Source organism: Hypanus sabinus, chromosome 2 (genome assembly GCF_030144855.1).
Source record: "Hypanus sabinus isolate sHypSab1 chromosome 2, sHypSab1.hap1, whole genome shotgun sequence".
In the NCBI taxonomy this organism is placed as follows: Eukaryota; Metazoa; Chordata; class Chondrichthyes; order Myliobatiformes; family Dasyatidae; genus Hypanus; species Hypanus sabinus.
In genome coordinates, this window is record NC_082707.1 from 174,357,936 (window position 1) to 174,374,751 (window position 16,816).

Below are 16,816 nucleotides of genomic sequence, written 5' to 3' on the forward strand. Positions count from 1 at the left end.
GTTAACATGTAGGGTTATTGATCATGTCAAAGATTGAAAAAAAAACAAGTTACATAAACTTCCCTATTCCTTCATACAAATAGCAAATATGTGATCAAAATTTAGCAGTGGAATCTCCATACTTAATGTAGCAGAACTAGTCCTGCAGGAGCTAACTGGAAGTGCATGGCTATGTTCCAGCTGCACTCAGAGAACCCAAGGGAAGATGTTTGTTTGCTGAAGGCAAAAGCGGATCAGAATCAGCTCAAGCTATGCTTCAATATTAGTGAGCATGAGAGAGCAAAAATCAGCAGTGATTGCAAGCCAGTCCGGGAAATCAGTGGGATATAACAGCGTTATAAATGAAGGGCAAAGGAATAGCTAACTAACAAGATAATAACAAACAGCCAATTTGCCGAAGAGAAATTATGAATCATACATTTAATATTTTCACAGTTATAAAATAAAATGTGTAAAGCCTAAACCTGAAGACATGTTTAAAGAAAGATCTTGTATTTACTTAATGCCTCATCAGACCCTCCAGCAGTCTGAAAGCATTCTGCATCCACTGAATTAGAGTATTCAGCAAAGCATAATGACCTTCATGAAACATTGCCCTACAAATATGAGTTATCAAAAACTGCCAGAAATGGGCTAAGTACTGCAGAAAGGTTGATATCCATCTGAACTAGCATACAGCCATTTCATTTAATATTGCACTTAAAGAAAATACATCCAACATTCCTTTAGTACTATATTAATGGCTTAGCAAGCGGTTAAGTTTCCAAGGGAAGCTTGGGAACTAGAACTGATAGTGATGGAATGTTACTACCAGTAACTGCATCTTTCAAAAACAGGCAATAATTTGGTTCTTGCATATTGCATCAAGCAATCAGAGCCTTAGAGGCGGCCACCTCTGCAATGGAGAAATCAAGATAGACTGGGCAATCATTTTGAGGAGCAACTGTGCTCAGTCCACAGTAGTGACTCCAAGAATACAGTTTATAGAACATTTCAAATTTCCCTAATATTAATAATGGTTGTAGGATAATGGGAAGGGAAACCTTAATACATCAATGCGTGCTGGAAGTACATTAAGCAGTTCTCCCTTATACTTACCTGATCCGTAGTACAGTGAAAGAGCCATCCTTCATACCTAGAGCAAGATGAATGCCATCGGAACTCACAGCAACACAACGGATTGGTTCCTGCATATTGCATCGAGCAATCAGAGCATGATCAATTAGACTCCATATCCTGCAAACATATTTAGTACATTACAAAATGAAGAAAAGTACAAATAAGTTGTTCAGAGGCCACCTCTACATTGGAGAAACCAAATGCCAATTAGATGATCACTTTATAGAGTAACCTGTGCCGTGTGCACATGAATGACCCCCTATTTCCAGTTGCTTGATACTTTAATTCACCATCCCAAGCTGACCTCTCCGTCTCGGTCTTCTGCTCTGTTACAATGAGCCCCAATGCAAGTTCATGGAGCAGCACTTTATGTTCCATTTTGGCATGTTGTAGCCTGCAGGTCTCAATAAGGAATTCTCCATCTTTAGATAACTTGCAATTTATTTCATTTTCTTTGAGACCAGGCCATTTTTTTGCCTACTATCGTTTCTTTTTAAGTTTCGTCAGACTACACAGCATGACACAGATCACTTTGCCTACACAATGAAGCTCACTCTGATTTAAATGATCAATAATTTCACTCTATCAGAAAAATTCCCTTTGTTACATCCTTCAGTCTTTTACACCATTGCCACTACATAGACATTGTCTGTAATCCACAGAGTTTAGAAGAATGAGGAGTTAGTTTTCCTAAAGATTAAAAATCCACAGAGATGGACCGGGTAGCTGCTGAGATGAGTTCACTAGTGGGAGAATCCAAACACTGGGATGTAGTAACAAAATAACGTACTAGTCATTTAAAACTGAGTGAGGAGAAATTTCTTTTATCTGTTGGTAATGAATCGATGGAATGGATGGTATAGAGGCTAGATAATTAGATACATTGAAGGCAGGAAATGATATACATTTGACAGATTGAGGATTGAGAGTAATAGGGAACTGGCACAGGATTTCAGGCTAGCATACATCAGCAATGATCATATTGAATGGGATGGCAAGCTCGAGGGGCTGAATGGCCTACTGCTGCTATTTTCTTCAGTTGTCATCGACTTTCTCATTCTAATGAAGGGTCTCAAACCTGTAAATGCTGCTTTCCACAAACCCTGCTGAGTTTATCCAACATTTTCCTAATTTTTTTTAATTTCAATTTTCAGCATCAACTGCTGTTAATTATTTTTCAAGCTATTTTGTAATACTGGTCTGGAATTTCTAATCAATGTCACTGGTTTTCCTGTTGTGATTTTATGTAAATTTCCAAAACTGGCATTGAACTTTGCTGAATTTGCATTTGATCCATTTCAAATTCCCACATTATTCTTTACCAGTTATAAAGGGAATGTTGAAAGATGGACCCAGCCAGATGGAAATTATTTTTTTCACATGGTCCACAAGGTTTTAAAAAGTACACTTGTGTGCAGGGATAGTAAAAGTTGACCCTTAAATACTTACATCATTTTAGTTTACTTGCAAACACTGTACAATGACTCAAAATAATTTAATAATTGCTTTACGTTCTGAAAGAGTAAATTTCAGACAAATGCTTATATATTGTAATAAAACAGGATTTTCAATATTTTAATCAAATTCAAATTGTATAAAATGTTGCATTGTAAGTTTTCATTTAAAGACTCTATCCAACCCTGGTGCTTCCAAACTATCTTTTAAACAATGTAGTAATGAGATTGAGGGTAAAATAAAATCTCTTTCAAAACAGGCATAACTTGCAGCACATTCACTGATTGCGCTGAAAACAAAGTTGAACTCCCCTTGTTTTTTTTTTATCCCAAGTATTAATTTATAATTGGTTGCTCATTTAATAAATCACCCACTAGACTTGGAAACTCAATATCTTGCCCAACTGTGAAATATACACATAAATTTACCAATTAAGAAACTGAACTGTAGTTCATTTAATTGTTGGCAATGCAAAATATTATCCTATGTTTCAGTTTGAGCACGTGTTACATTAAAATTAAATAACTTGCACACAGTTTATCTATTATTAGGTTACAATTTCATTACTTTCCTTCCTTCTGTACATTAGCCTAAGGTTACAAACTAGTTAAAATGTTGAATCCATTCATTTTTTATGCCTGAATTAACATATAATGGAAAGTATTGGTATTTATTAGGAATTGCAACTTTGCACGAATCTTTTCCTTCATAGTCAACTGAGGATTGACAAGTATGGCACTAGCACAAATATAAATGCCAGCCAGACCAGGCAAATTGACAAATATCAAACATCAAATCATCCCTCCTTCATGAATGATATTTATATGATGAGGAAAATTTAACAGATTATTTTTAAGGGAAAATGAGTCCTGATGAAGGGCCTTAGTGTGAAACATCGACTGTTTATTAATTTTCATAGATGTTGACTGACCTGCTGATTTCCGCCAACATTTTGTGTATGTTGTTCTGGATTTCCAGCATCTGCAGAATCTCTTGTGTAAATAACTAAATTACTGTACCTTAACCTGCTTTGTAACTAACATTTAAATTTACATACCATAATTTGGGATTTCAAGAACTAATGTGTAATGCTTCTAACTACCTTTGAAATAAATTTGGAAACGTAACAATTAAAGTTGCACTCGGATGAAGCAAAATGCAATTCTGAGTGGTTGCCTGAACTTTCTGACCAGAGGTTCATGTGAAATCTTCTGGATTTTATTCATTCATTCACAGAATATAGTCATTGCCTGAAAAGGCAACATTTATTGCTTACCACTAGTAATCTTGAAGACTGTTACAGTGGACTTAAAATGCCACAACCTGTGAGCTAAAGATAGTCTCATAAAAAAGCAAGTAGAATGGAAAAAGAGCTTATAGGAGAAAAACTACATAGCACATCTTAATTCTGCCGCCGGCAAGGGATGGCGAGTCTGTCGGGACCCTGGGGTCTTGTGGAAACTGTGTGGTGATTTCTTTTGAACTTATAGTCCTTTAACATCTTTGGACTATTTTTAATGTGCCCATGGTCTGTTTTTTTTTTATCAATTATGCTATTGTTTGCACTGTTGTAACTATGTGGTTCTGTGCAGGTCTTGTAGTTTTAGTTTTTGGTCTTGTTTTGTCTGGTAAACTTGGAGCTCCTTTCCGGGGAACGTGCTAAGATGGTAACGCGATATTAATACGCAGCAGCCTCTCCAGACACTGGACTGGGGATTGCCAAATGTCATGCGGATTTTCTGGTGTAGTCTGTTTTGTCATATGCTTTTGCGATATCATTCTGGAGGAATGTTGTCTCATTTTTTAACTGCATCGCATTTGTAGTTTCTAAACAACAATAAACCTAATCTGAATCTGAATTCATCCAGTCAGAAAGATCTAAAAATTTTATTTAATCAGTAAACCAGGATTTTTACCTCTACTATGTTTTTTTTTCAATATTTAAGGTCAGTTCAACCTTTAATGTACACAACCAGTGAGCATCTGCTCTCATTTTCACTTTGACATATTTGAAGCCATGGCCCATTGCCCTACTTTCTCAAAAATATTTTACCTTAAGCAACTTGTACTTAGCAAATTCAACAAGAGATAAATGTTCTAAACTCACAAAAAGTGTGAACGCTTGGAGAGTTTATTATGGAAGGGCCTTCTTCATTGTGCGTGGAAATAATTTCCAAAAATATTAAAAGATCACAAAGTTAGGCAGAGAGGTGGAAATTTAGGGAACAGGCTTGCAGCCAGAAGTGGGGAAAACAGAGTAGATGTGCAGAGCAATATTTTGCTGGAGGGTTGCATAGCTTCAGAGACAATAAAACAGGATTATTATTATTATTATGATAAAAACATGAAGGTGAGAGTTTTAAATTGGTGGTATTGAAAAATAGGAGCTAAAGAATTCCGGGCACAGCAGAATTTGATATAGAGTGGGATGCAAGTAACAAATGGATAAACAGAATTTACTCTACTCCAGTAATAATCATTTATGTTTCTACAGTAACATTTCTCAAACACCAGCTTGCCAAATACTAGGTATTCTCAGCATTTCTTCAACATTAAGGTGCATTCTGCAGAATCCTTCAAATAGATTGCTCTGAATATTTTCACTTGTTCAACAGCATAGTTAATTATTCTATTGGTTTCACTTACGGACACTCAGGATTGTTCACATATCCTTGAGGGCCAAGTTTAAGATCTTGTGTTATCTGAAAGTAAAAATTTCAGAACATACTCCAAATCTATGTATAAAAGATATATTCTCTGCATCCAAGAAAACTTCCCCAGCGCAGTGCTCTGCAAAACCTGTTTGTAGAATATGCCTGATTTTTGGCCATTATAGCAGTCTGCGGTAAGGAAATGGAGCATATTTGAAAACAAGTTAAAGTGAGCTACATTTGAAAGCACAATGAATAAATTATACCAAGGTCATGCTAACGTCATCTCATTATCTGATGGCACAGGGTAATTACCTGAATTAATGATACAAACCTAACAGATCGATCATCACTCCCAGTTATTGCCAATGGCTTTGTTGGATGTGCTGCCAAGGCCCAGAGCTCTCCTTCACAGTGGCCTTGCATAATCAGGAAAGGCTTGTTACGTTCATGAACTACAATTTCAAAGATCTCACTGTCTTGTGTGCCAACTAAAATGTGATCTCCTTGCCAACATACGCTCCTCACCGAGAGACCTTGAAAAGAAAATAATTATGTTAAGAACTGCAAGACTTTAAAATGCTAAACCTTTATAAACCAGTTCTTAAATAAAAGATCAATACATAATCCATGAACACATACAAAAACACAGACTGACTGCAGGAGTAAGGGTGGCCAAAACACATCAAATTGATTTGTACTTGCCATATTGTGCAATGATTTCTGTCAAAACCCAAAAGTAACCGGGAACCATGTAAGCAGAGGCAACCTTTCTAAAATTTAACTGCTCACACCATCAATACAACTTTAACCATCATCAAAGAAAGGTAACAAATCCATTGCTAATTCTATTTATAATTGGCAAAATAACATGCTTGAAAAAAATTCACATGCACATTAGATTCCAGCTTTCACAAACCTACCAACCATTTAGCAGAATTCATTGGCATTTGGTGTAGTGATGGTTTTGAATGCAGTTTAGGGATTTTCATTTTTTGGCTAATTACATGTAGAAATCCTGGAATTGCTGCCACTGACTTCACCTTGTGAGGCTGAAATCACTAAACTACAACAATTCCAGAAAATCCAGCATGGTTCATGGGCGTCTATAATAGAAATTGAATGTGATTTTTTTTTAAATTCAGTACCACAACTCCAAATCATTTGTTCACTGTGGACTGAAGAAGTAGTTACTAAATTTGACTGTATTGGTTACTTCAATAACTTGACATCAATACTGAGTTAATAATATACAGAACTGTTAAGTAATTTTTTTTAGAAATACAGTACTATACAAAAGTCTTGGGCAAATATATGCAGTGAGAGTCGCTAAGACTTTTACACAGTACTGTTTCTGTCACCCTGGAGCAGAGAGCAACTTTATAAATCAGGTAAGAAACAAACGATGTGGGGAATGGAGAGGGTGGAGTGCTCCAGGAGGGGTGGCAGAGAAGGGGTGCCGAGCTGGTGCAGCCACACCCAGCCCTGAGACACCAGGCAAGGTCATTTTTATTCCAAACAATTGTTTTTTTGAGCATTACAGAATGTCTCTCTGATGCTTCCCGCTCCCTCCCCTCTCCCTGCCCCCTTCCCACTCTCAGTCCACAATAGAGACATATCAGAATTAGGTTTATCATCATTCACATAGGTCATGAAGTTGGTTTTTTTTTCGCAGTACTACAGTGCAATACATAAAATCACTAGAGTGCTATGCAAAATCTGAGGCACCCTAGCTATATACAGTGCATATGCCGAAGAGTTTTGTACTGTACTATATTTTTGGACTTTAGGAATGGAGATGAGAGTAAACACTTCGTGAAACAAATTGAGGAATAGATTTTGAACAGCACACATTAAAAATTCCCTGCAATTGACGCTGCATAATTTTGTGAAAGTGTGAAGGGTATAAAATGCTACTGGTATTTACTATTTTATACATTGTACAGAATGCAAGAGCATTTTATGACCATGGAAGGAACATTAAAGTCACAAGGAACCTGCAAAGTACTGCCACCAGGGATGGAAACTAAAAGCATTGAGAACTCCCAAGAACACAAGATCATCACAGCAAAATAGAGAAGAAAACATTTCAGACTGTTCTGTCTGCCTAATTATTAGACGGAACAATTGTGTTTGGTTGAATATTCTGTATTTTTATCCATAATCATGCAAGTATCTAGCCAACTTATAAAAAATATTTATAGAATCAGCTTCCATTGACTTTTCCAATAAAGTAGATCAAGACCTGATAAATGCCACTGAATAAATTATATTTACTCTCTAGATTTTTACCAATAATTTTAAATCTTTATTTACCAGTTGATTCTGTGATTGACAATTTTGGTAGACAGCAGACTTTGTACATCTATTGGATCTTCTCTCTATTTTCTCTGTTGCACAGAGAATAGGCCTAACTTTTGCAACTTTTCATCACCTTTACTAGCATTGGAAAACCCTCCTCTGTTCTAATGTCTCAACATCTTTCCTGGAGCTGTGGTAGCTGAATTCAAAGTTCAAAGTAAATTTATTATGAAAGTGCATATGTATTACCATATACTACTTTGAGATTCATTTTCCTGTAGACATTTACAGGAAAAAATACAACAGAATTTTATGAAAAACTGTGCATGAACAAAGACTGACATACACCAGTGTAAACAGGAAGACAAACTTTTGCAGATAACAATAATACTGAGAACGTGAGTTATAAAGAGACCTTGAAAGTGAGTCTGTAGGTTATAGCATCAGTTCAGAATAGCATTGAATGCATCTATGCCGGTTCAGGAGCCAAATGGATGTAGAGTAATATATGTTCCTGAACATGGTAGTGTGGGAAATTTCTCTCAAAAGTCATTGATTCTTGTTAACAGGTAAGAGTTCAGGTTATTAAAAATGAACCAAAACCTTATCAAGACTTTGTGCCACCTGTTAATTTTAAACATTGAGAATCTCTACATAGTAATTTGATATGGAAAACCAATATGATCAGGTACTGCTAGCTTTATTGTGATGCAGCTGCACACTCCCATTATTATAAAGCAGTAACAGATAAGATTTGCATTTTGCTCTTCATACCTTAATGTCTAAATGTCCTTTTAAGACAGAGAGGAAAATGATTGTATTTTATACTTAGCAACACACACAAAATGCTGGAGGTACTCAGCAGTCCAGGCAGCAACTAGGAAAAAAGTACAGTCAACATTCCAGGCCAAAACTCTTCGGCAGGACTCACCTTGTGTGTGTTGCTTGGATTTCCAGCATCTGCAGATTTTCTTTTGTTTGTGATACTGTATACATAGGCACATTGTGAATACTTTTAACTTTTACTGAATACAATCTAAATGCTTTCCACCCAGAGAAGTTTACCTCTCAATTGACATTCAGAAGTAAGCTACTTATAATCTCTACAAATTAGTCTGTTGGCTGCTTTTCCACCCACACCACATATTTTTGCTCCTTTGTTTGTCTCCTCAAACAAAGCTGCAAACTGCTTCTACATCTGCTGCTACTTAATATGCCCAACTTGACTTCCCAGCTCAATTAGCTGGTCTACATTGGCAACCCTTTCCACAACCAATCTTGTTTTAGGAAACAAACCACTTTGCTCCAGGCAAATTTTCCTTCCTGCACTAAAGTATTCCATTTTCTGCATCCCAAATTCATCTTCTCCACTGAAACAGTAAGCATATTATTTTGAACCACCATTAAAGATATTTGGACCTCATCTGGAGCATTTCATCCATATCTGATCAACTTTTAGGAAGGATAGAACCTTCTGTACAAAGCAGAAAATATTTCCTAAAATGATTCCAGAGGTATGAAATTTCACCCATAAGACCAGAAGGGAAAAGCTCCTTGGAGCAGAGAACGCTAACAGGAAATTTGATAGAGTGCATGATTATGACCAGTTTTTTCAGGGTAAATAGTGGGACTCTACGCTCAGTCCAAGACAAGGCAAGAACTTATCAATGATACAAGGATACAATGGAGATGAGGGGAAAAGCTTCACAAAGATCAGCAACTCACTTCTCACTTCTGGCAACACAAAGCTATGAAAAAGAAATTGGATAAATATTTCCAGGGAAAATAGTTTCAGTCAATAAGAAATTAGCAGGGGAAGGGGACCAAATCTGGTGCTCCATTAACAGCAGCGCAGACTCGATGGGCCAAAGGGCCAGCTCTTGCACACGGTGATTCTATGACTCTAACTTCTTTTTAATTTTTGCTCTTATTGCAATGAATAGATTTCAGAATTTCATCAAAACTGCTGTTGGCAGTCAAATAATTTGCTTTCTCCGTGTTACAAATTACTTTATCTGATTTCCAATCTTCATTCATCAGATGAGCCAATCCCTATGTCAACATCTGAGTCAAGCAATTAGAAAATGCCTTGCTACGTACACTTATCAGTGTCATAAAAGTAATTTGTTCCACACACCACTAACAAATCTATTTATTACATTTTCAGAAATGTTATAAGTCAAATGACAACTTTACATATTGCATTCACTCGATCGCAAGGTACTTAAAGGTGAAGAAGGCCCTCCAGCTCAAATTACGCAAAGATTTTCTCCTTTACCAGTAAACCCATAAGAACAAAAATCATTCCCTCATAACATTTTATTGCCCAATTTCTCTGCCTTCCTGCCCATGCACCACACTGCTGACTCCATTTGCTCAATGATACAATAACTGCTACTCCACAGTAGCAAGGATCTATGTTCAATCCTGACATCAGCACCATGTCCAAATAATTGCAATGGTTTCTATCGTGCACTGTTTGGCTCCTACAGTGATTACAGCATATTATCCTGTAGTATATGTAAGGGGCAAGAGAATGAGAAAAAGGAATTTATGGGCATGAGAAAGAGAGGAAAAACCACAAATACATAAGATATAGGAGCAGAATTAGGCCACTTAGCCCATCAAGCCTGCTCCAACACTTCATCATGGCTGATACAATTTTCCACTCAGCCCCAATCTCCTGTCTTCTCCCCATATCCCTTCACATCCTGTCCGATTAATAATCTATCAGCCTCTGCTTTAAATATACATTGAGACTTGGCCTGCACAGCTGCTTGTGGCAAAGAATTCCACAAATTCACTACGCTGTGGCTAAAGAAATTCTGCTTCGTCTCTGTTTTAAAAGTACACACCTCTGTTCTGAGGTTGTGAGTCCTCTACTCTTAGACTCTCCCACCATTGGAAAAATCTTTTCTACATTCATTCTATCAAGGCCTTTCACCGTTAGATATGCTTATATGAGGTCACCGCTCATTCTTCTGAATTCCAGCAACTACAGGCCCAGGATAAAGTTAAGGATATAGACAAATAAGAGGAATGGTACTGATAAAATTTCTCTGAGAGGCAACATTAACTAGATAAGTCAAAACACCTTCTTCTATGTCACAGTCATTCAGTTCCCAGATGCCATCTTCCACTGGGAGGCTTGCTCCAGTGGAGTGGCCAAAAAACTGACAAAATGGTTTTGCAGCAAGCAAGGCCCTCTATAACTGTTTAAAAATTTAAACATATTTAAATTAGCAAGCATTGGTAACACTATCTCCTCTAACTGTGACGCTAAGCACAGCTCCAACGGCATGTATAAATTTGCTCCTGACACCACTGTTGCTGGATGAATCATAGCTAGTGATGAGTCAGCATACAGGAATGAGAGAGCATTTAGTTGAGCGATGCTGCAACGGCTTCCTCTCACAGTAAAAATAAAGAGCTGATTCTTGACTTCAAGAAGGGGAAGAAGGGTGAAGATTTATGAATCTATATTGGAGGGTCGGTAGTGGAGAGAATTAGCAGCTTCAAGTTCCTAAATGTTAACATCTGATGTCCTATTCTAGACCCAGTGTATGGATGCAAATACAAGGAAGGCAGACTATCATCTTTTTTTTTACAAGGAAGTTTAAGAGATTCAGCTTGTCACCAAGCACAGACAAGTTTCTCTAAATGCACTGCTGAAATCATTCTGACTGGTTGCATCATGGCATTCAAATCTGTAAGAGCCCAAAAAGCTGAAGAGAGTAGTGGACTCAGTCCAGTACATCGTTTGGGCATATTCCTCTCCACTGTTGGTAGTATCCACATGGAAAAGTTGCCCCAAGACACCATCTATCATCTAAGATCCTCATTATCCAGGCCATTCCATCCTCTCATAAGTACCATTGGGCAGGATGCACAGAAGCCCAAAGTCCCACTAAGTTCAAGAACAGCTACTTCCCTTCAACTATTTGGTTCTTTAACCTTTGTTTACTACAGTCTAGCAACACTATGATCATTTTGATCACTTTGGACTGAAATAGACTTTTTGTTCTAATTGTGTTCTTTTTAAAAAAGATGTGCATAATCTGTTTTTTGTGTGAAAGCTGCTTATATGATGTCACATGCCTGCGATGCTGCTGCAAGTGAGTTTTCAATGAACCAGTGAATACAATAAGCAACGACAATGAACAACTTTGATAAAATCATTCAAGCTGTTCGGACAAGAATCCTCATCTGTGTCCATAAAGAATAATCTTTAGTTGATTAAGTGATGCTTATTCCTGATAACTACTCTATTTTCAACTGTTTTTGGCCATCTTTTTTGAACACAGATACTTCATTAGACAGAGCCCTCAAAGACTTTTGCATCTTCCTTAGCCAGGGGTGAGGTACCAGAAGACTGGAGGATAACTAGTACTGCTCCTTCTTTTAAAAGCGTAGTGGCAGGGAAATTATTGCAGGCAATTCTAAGTGATAGCATTTATGTTCATTTGGAAAGGGAGGCTGCTCAGGAATAAGTAACGTGGCTTGTGCAGGGAAATACTGCCTCACTAATTCGAATGAGATTTTTTTCCCTAGGAGGCCACTAAGAAGATTGAAGAAGTCAGAGTGGTAGATATTGTTTATATGGTTTTTGCTTTGGCACTTGCGAAGGTCCCATACGGTAGGCTGGTACAAAAAGGTTAATGAACAAAGGATCCAAGCGACACAAGCTAAGTGGAAACAAAACCGCCTTGGGAATAGGAGGGAGATGGCACTGGTGGATGTTTACATTTCTGATAGCTATAATAAGGAACCAGAGCGTTTCATATACGATTGGTCACAGACTACCAATCAGTGCTGGGACCTTTGCAGTTTGCAATATATACAATATATTAACTTGGTCATGAATGTAGAACTCATGATAAGTAAGTGTACAGACGCTACACTGATTGTTGGTGAGGTTGGTGGATGTGGATGGCCACTTTATTAGGTACACCAGCTCGTTAATGCAGCCATGGCCAAGAGGTTCACATCAAACACCAGAATGGGGAATAAATATAATCTAAGTGACTTTGACTGCTGAATGACTGTTTGTGCCATACAGGGTAGTCTGAATATCACAGAAACTGCTGGTCTCCTGGGATTCTCACGCATTTCTAGCATTTATAGCAATGCTGTGTGCTTAGCCCCCTGCTCTACTTCACACTAATGACTGTGTGGGTAAGCACAGCTCCAACACCATATTTAAGCTTGCTGATGACATCATTGTAATTGGCCAAATCAAAGGTGATGATGAATCAGTATACAGGTGGGAGATTTAAACATCTGGCTGAATGGTGCCGCATCAACAGCCCCTCACACTCAATGTCAACAAGACCAAGAAGCTGATTATTGGTTTCAGGATGAAACTGGAAGCCCACGAGCCAGTCCTCATCAGGGGATCAGAGGTGAAGAGGGTCAGCAAATTCTTTGGCATTATCATTTCAGAGGACCTGTCCTGGGCCCAGCACCCAAGTACCATTACAAAGGAAGCAAGGCAGCACCTCTATTTCCTTAGGAATTTGTGAAGATTCAGTATGTCATTTAAAATTCTGACAAACCTCTACGGATGTGTGGTGGAGGGAATACTGACCGCTTGCATCTTGGCCTGTTATGGGAACACCAATGTCGTTGAACAGAAATGCCTATAAAATGTAGTGGATTCCCAGTCCATCTAGGGCAATGCCCTCCCCACCATTGAACACATCTGCATGGAGCGCAGTAGCAGGAAAGCAGCATCCACCATCAAGAATCCCCACCATGCTCTCTTCTCACTGGTGCCATCAGGAAGTTGGTACAGAAGCTTGAGGACCCGCACCACCAGGCTAAGGAACAGTTATTACCCTTCAACCATCAAGCTCATGAACCAGATGGGATAATTTCAGTCATCCCAACACTGAACTGTTCCCACAAACTATGGACTCACTTTCATTGACTCTGAATGTCATGTACTCAATATTTATTGCATATTTATTATCATGCTTGTTTTTTGTTTCTTTGTATTTACTTTGAAGGTCCACAAGAAAATGGTGACACACATGTTCCTCAATAAAAAATTTACTTTGAATTTTGGAGAGTGCATAGGAGATTCACCAGGGTCTTACTAGGACTGGAAGTCTTCACTTAGGAAGAGAGATTGGACAGGTTTGGTTTGTATGGGGTTAGATAGTCTTTCACCCCATAGTCAGGGTGCTACAAACAAGAACTATAAGCAGAAGGAGTTTTAAAGAGGCACAGCAAGCTTTTGCTTTAAAACAGATTGGTTGATATCTGGACTATGGTAACAGAGTGGGATAAAATCATATGCAATTGTTGTTTGAGAGATATTTAGACAGACTAAGGCATTAAAAGATACAGACTTTATTCAGGCAAATGGTATTATTGTAGATGATAAAAACATAGTTGCATGAATCTGGGGGGCCAACTTGGACAATAAGGGCATTTTGTACACATAAATTTACTAGTCTTTATTTAATATTGTTTTTATTCTTCTTACTAAGTTGCACAGCGTCACTGTATCCCTGCATTTGTCCTGAAGCAGGGTTTCGAGATGAAACACTGGTATTTCCTTTTCTCTTACAGAAGCTGCTCAAGCCATGGAATTCTTCTGGTGGATTAGAGGCAAAGATCAAGTGGACAGCCAAAGACATTTTTCCAGGGCTAAAATAGTTAATAGGATGAGGCATAATTGTAAGGCAATGGGAGGAAAGTGTAAGGGATATGTCAGAGCCAAAGTTTTGTCTTAAAAAATAGCTGCATGCAACACACTACCAGCAGTAGTGGTAGAGGCAGATACACAAAGTATACCTAAGAGACTCATAACAGGCACATGGATGAGTGAAGAATGGAGGGTTAAGTGGGAGGGAAGGATTAGATTGATCTTAGAGCAAGTTAAAAGGTCAGCACAACATTGTGGGCTAAATTGCCTGTACTGCTCTAAGTTCGAGATTGTTGCTGTAGTTGCTCCTGTTTTGTCATCTTGTCCATAATTTTGCATAACTAAATCTGCATCCAGACTCCCTGTATCCACATCACAGTGCACTTGACTTGGATCAGCAAAGCTAGATACATTATATTGCCTTTTCAAAATCATCAATCGTTAACAGCTTATGGCAACTCCAAGTGACAATGCAGACCAAAATGACTATTTCCTTATTTTAAAGAGTTTCAAGGGCAAATAACATGTGCCTTTACTGTACGATCCAACGTAGTAATTTACACAACTTTGTGTGGAAAACATAGCAATTGCCTTCTGAAAATCCAGATCCAAATTATGTTCTCAATATGTGTTATCAGATTTGTAAAACAAACTTCCCTTAACATATTGTAAGTATGTTGATTGCCTGGCACATTATTAGCTAAGTGTCCTGTTATCACACATTAATAATGGATTCCTGCATTGTGCCAACAGATGTAAAGATAATGACTTTAGTTCCACATTTTTGATCTCCCTGTTCTTTAATAGCATTGTTACATTTGCTAACTTCACCAGTGGCTATACTTCATTGGAAATTTGAGGAGATGAGGTATGTTACCAAAGACGAACAAATTTCTCCAGCTGTATCGTGGCTTTCTGGATGATTGTATTACAGGCTGGTAAAGAAGAACCAAAGCACAAGATCAAAAGAGGCCTCAGAGGGTTTTAGACTCAGCCAGCAAAATTATAGGCACAAGCCTCCCCACCATTAATAATATCTTCTGAAGGTAGCATCCAATATTTAAGACCTTCACTAACCATGGCATGCCCTCTTCTCATCACCACTAGCGAAAAGGTATAGGAAGAAGACTTACTACCACCAGGGAGAAAGTACAGGAGCTTGAAGAACCACACTCAAATGTTTTACAAACAGCTTCTTCTCAGCAGTCAGATTTCTGAAAGGTCTATAAACCCATGAACACTACCTCACCATTTCTTTTTGCACTATTTATTTTTTTTAAATCATAACTTAGTATTTTTTAAAAATCTCTTGCATTGCACTGCTGCCACAAAACAGCAAATTTCATGACACGTCACTGATAATAAACCTGTTGCTGATTCTGTTTTGGAAGCCAGAGCATCTTGGAACATTATTAAAGCAATCATGCTCCACATTTTCCTCTTAGAAACATGAACATGGCTTTTCTGGTCCAGAGTTTTGGCTAATTTCATGCTTCCTGATGTCTCTAGTACTGTCCCTTAAGTGATATTGACTATTATAAAATCCTTGATTCACTCAATTTTGTTAACGTCTTCGCTCCATTTCCTCTGCAGTGAGAACAGATGGAAATAAGAGCTTCTATTTGTACCTTCCTTATTTTCCCATTCTAATCTTCCCTCATTTTTTTCCAATGGAAGCACATTTATTATCTGGGGTGTGTTAGTGGGGAGTTTGGCTATTGATGAAGTAATGATTGGGGTAAGAGTAGGACTTGAAAGATCAGGACTCCCTCAAGTTTTTGAAGTGGTTCAAATCAATTCAAAAATGGTCTCAATTGTGTTCCACTCTGGAAAGAAGCACATTTCAAATGCATAAATCACTGTAAATACAGCAGTTTTATCTAAATTTCTTGGCTAATGCAAGTAATTTGTAAATATTTCATAAAGTACTAACTAAATTAGTCACAGTAAATGACCAAGGTTTCTCATCCTGAAGTCCAAAGAGATTACTTCGCTTGTGGAGAAATTAGCAGCTATTTAGCTATTATGAAAAATTAATTCAAGTATGCTAATTCAAACAAGTTTCATGAAAAGCTCACATTGCTATATAATTGTCCTGCACAGCAACAAAACAAGCATTCAGAGTATAACAAAGATTTTCATACGTCTTTCAGAACTCTGGTGAGAAACCAAAAACATACACTCTAAAGACAAATCAAGGTCTCCAAAACAAATAACACTGCATGTCAAGTAGCATTAATTCATAAGAACCATTCACTTGTCTACATAGTGTAAACATTTGGGCTACATCATGCAAATTATTCTTAATCACTATAAATAACCACATTTCACAAAATATGAAAGAACAGAGAAACTCCATTACTCATAGGGAAAAAAATTGACATGCTGAACTCAGTCCCATTGACTACAAATTTACTTATTACAGATCGACTTTAATTCTACAGTCCAGGGAGAAGCAATTGCAGTCAGTACAACTCCATTAAAGCAAATCCGAATTTCTACTTCTTACGTTGATCCTTAGGTTCGATGATAACTTACAGTTCTGAGGGGACTGATGAGGTCAACATAGGATTCATAGATTGTCCAATACAGGTGGGTGGTAAATTGGTGAAGTAGGTAGGCAGGTATCAAGTCAAGA

At 37.7% G+C, this 16,816-nt stretch overlaps 1 protein-coding gene across 8 annotated transcripts in view; it reads right to left on the reverse strand.

Moving 5' to 3' along the window:
* Window positions 1–16,816, reverse strand: part of LOC132387335 (echinoderm microtubule-associated protein-like 5) — a 199,617-nt gene that overhangs the window by 127,415 nt on the left and 55,386 nt on the right. For all 8 annotated transcript variants that reach the window (XM_059959693.1, XM_059959688.1, XM_059959719.1 and 5 more), the window contains exons 7-8: window positions 5,560–5,761; window positions 1,099–1,236 (exon numbers count right to left, since the gene is read on the reverse strand). In XM_059959693.1, coding sequence (XP_059815676.1) covers window positions 1,099–1,236; window positions 5,560–5,761 — 340 coding nt within the window. The remainder of the gene's footprint in view (window positions 1–1,098; window positions 1,237–5,559; window positions 5,762–16,816) is intronic.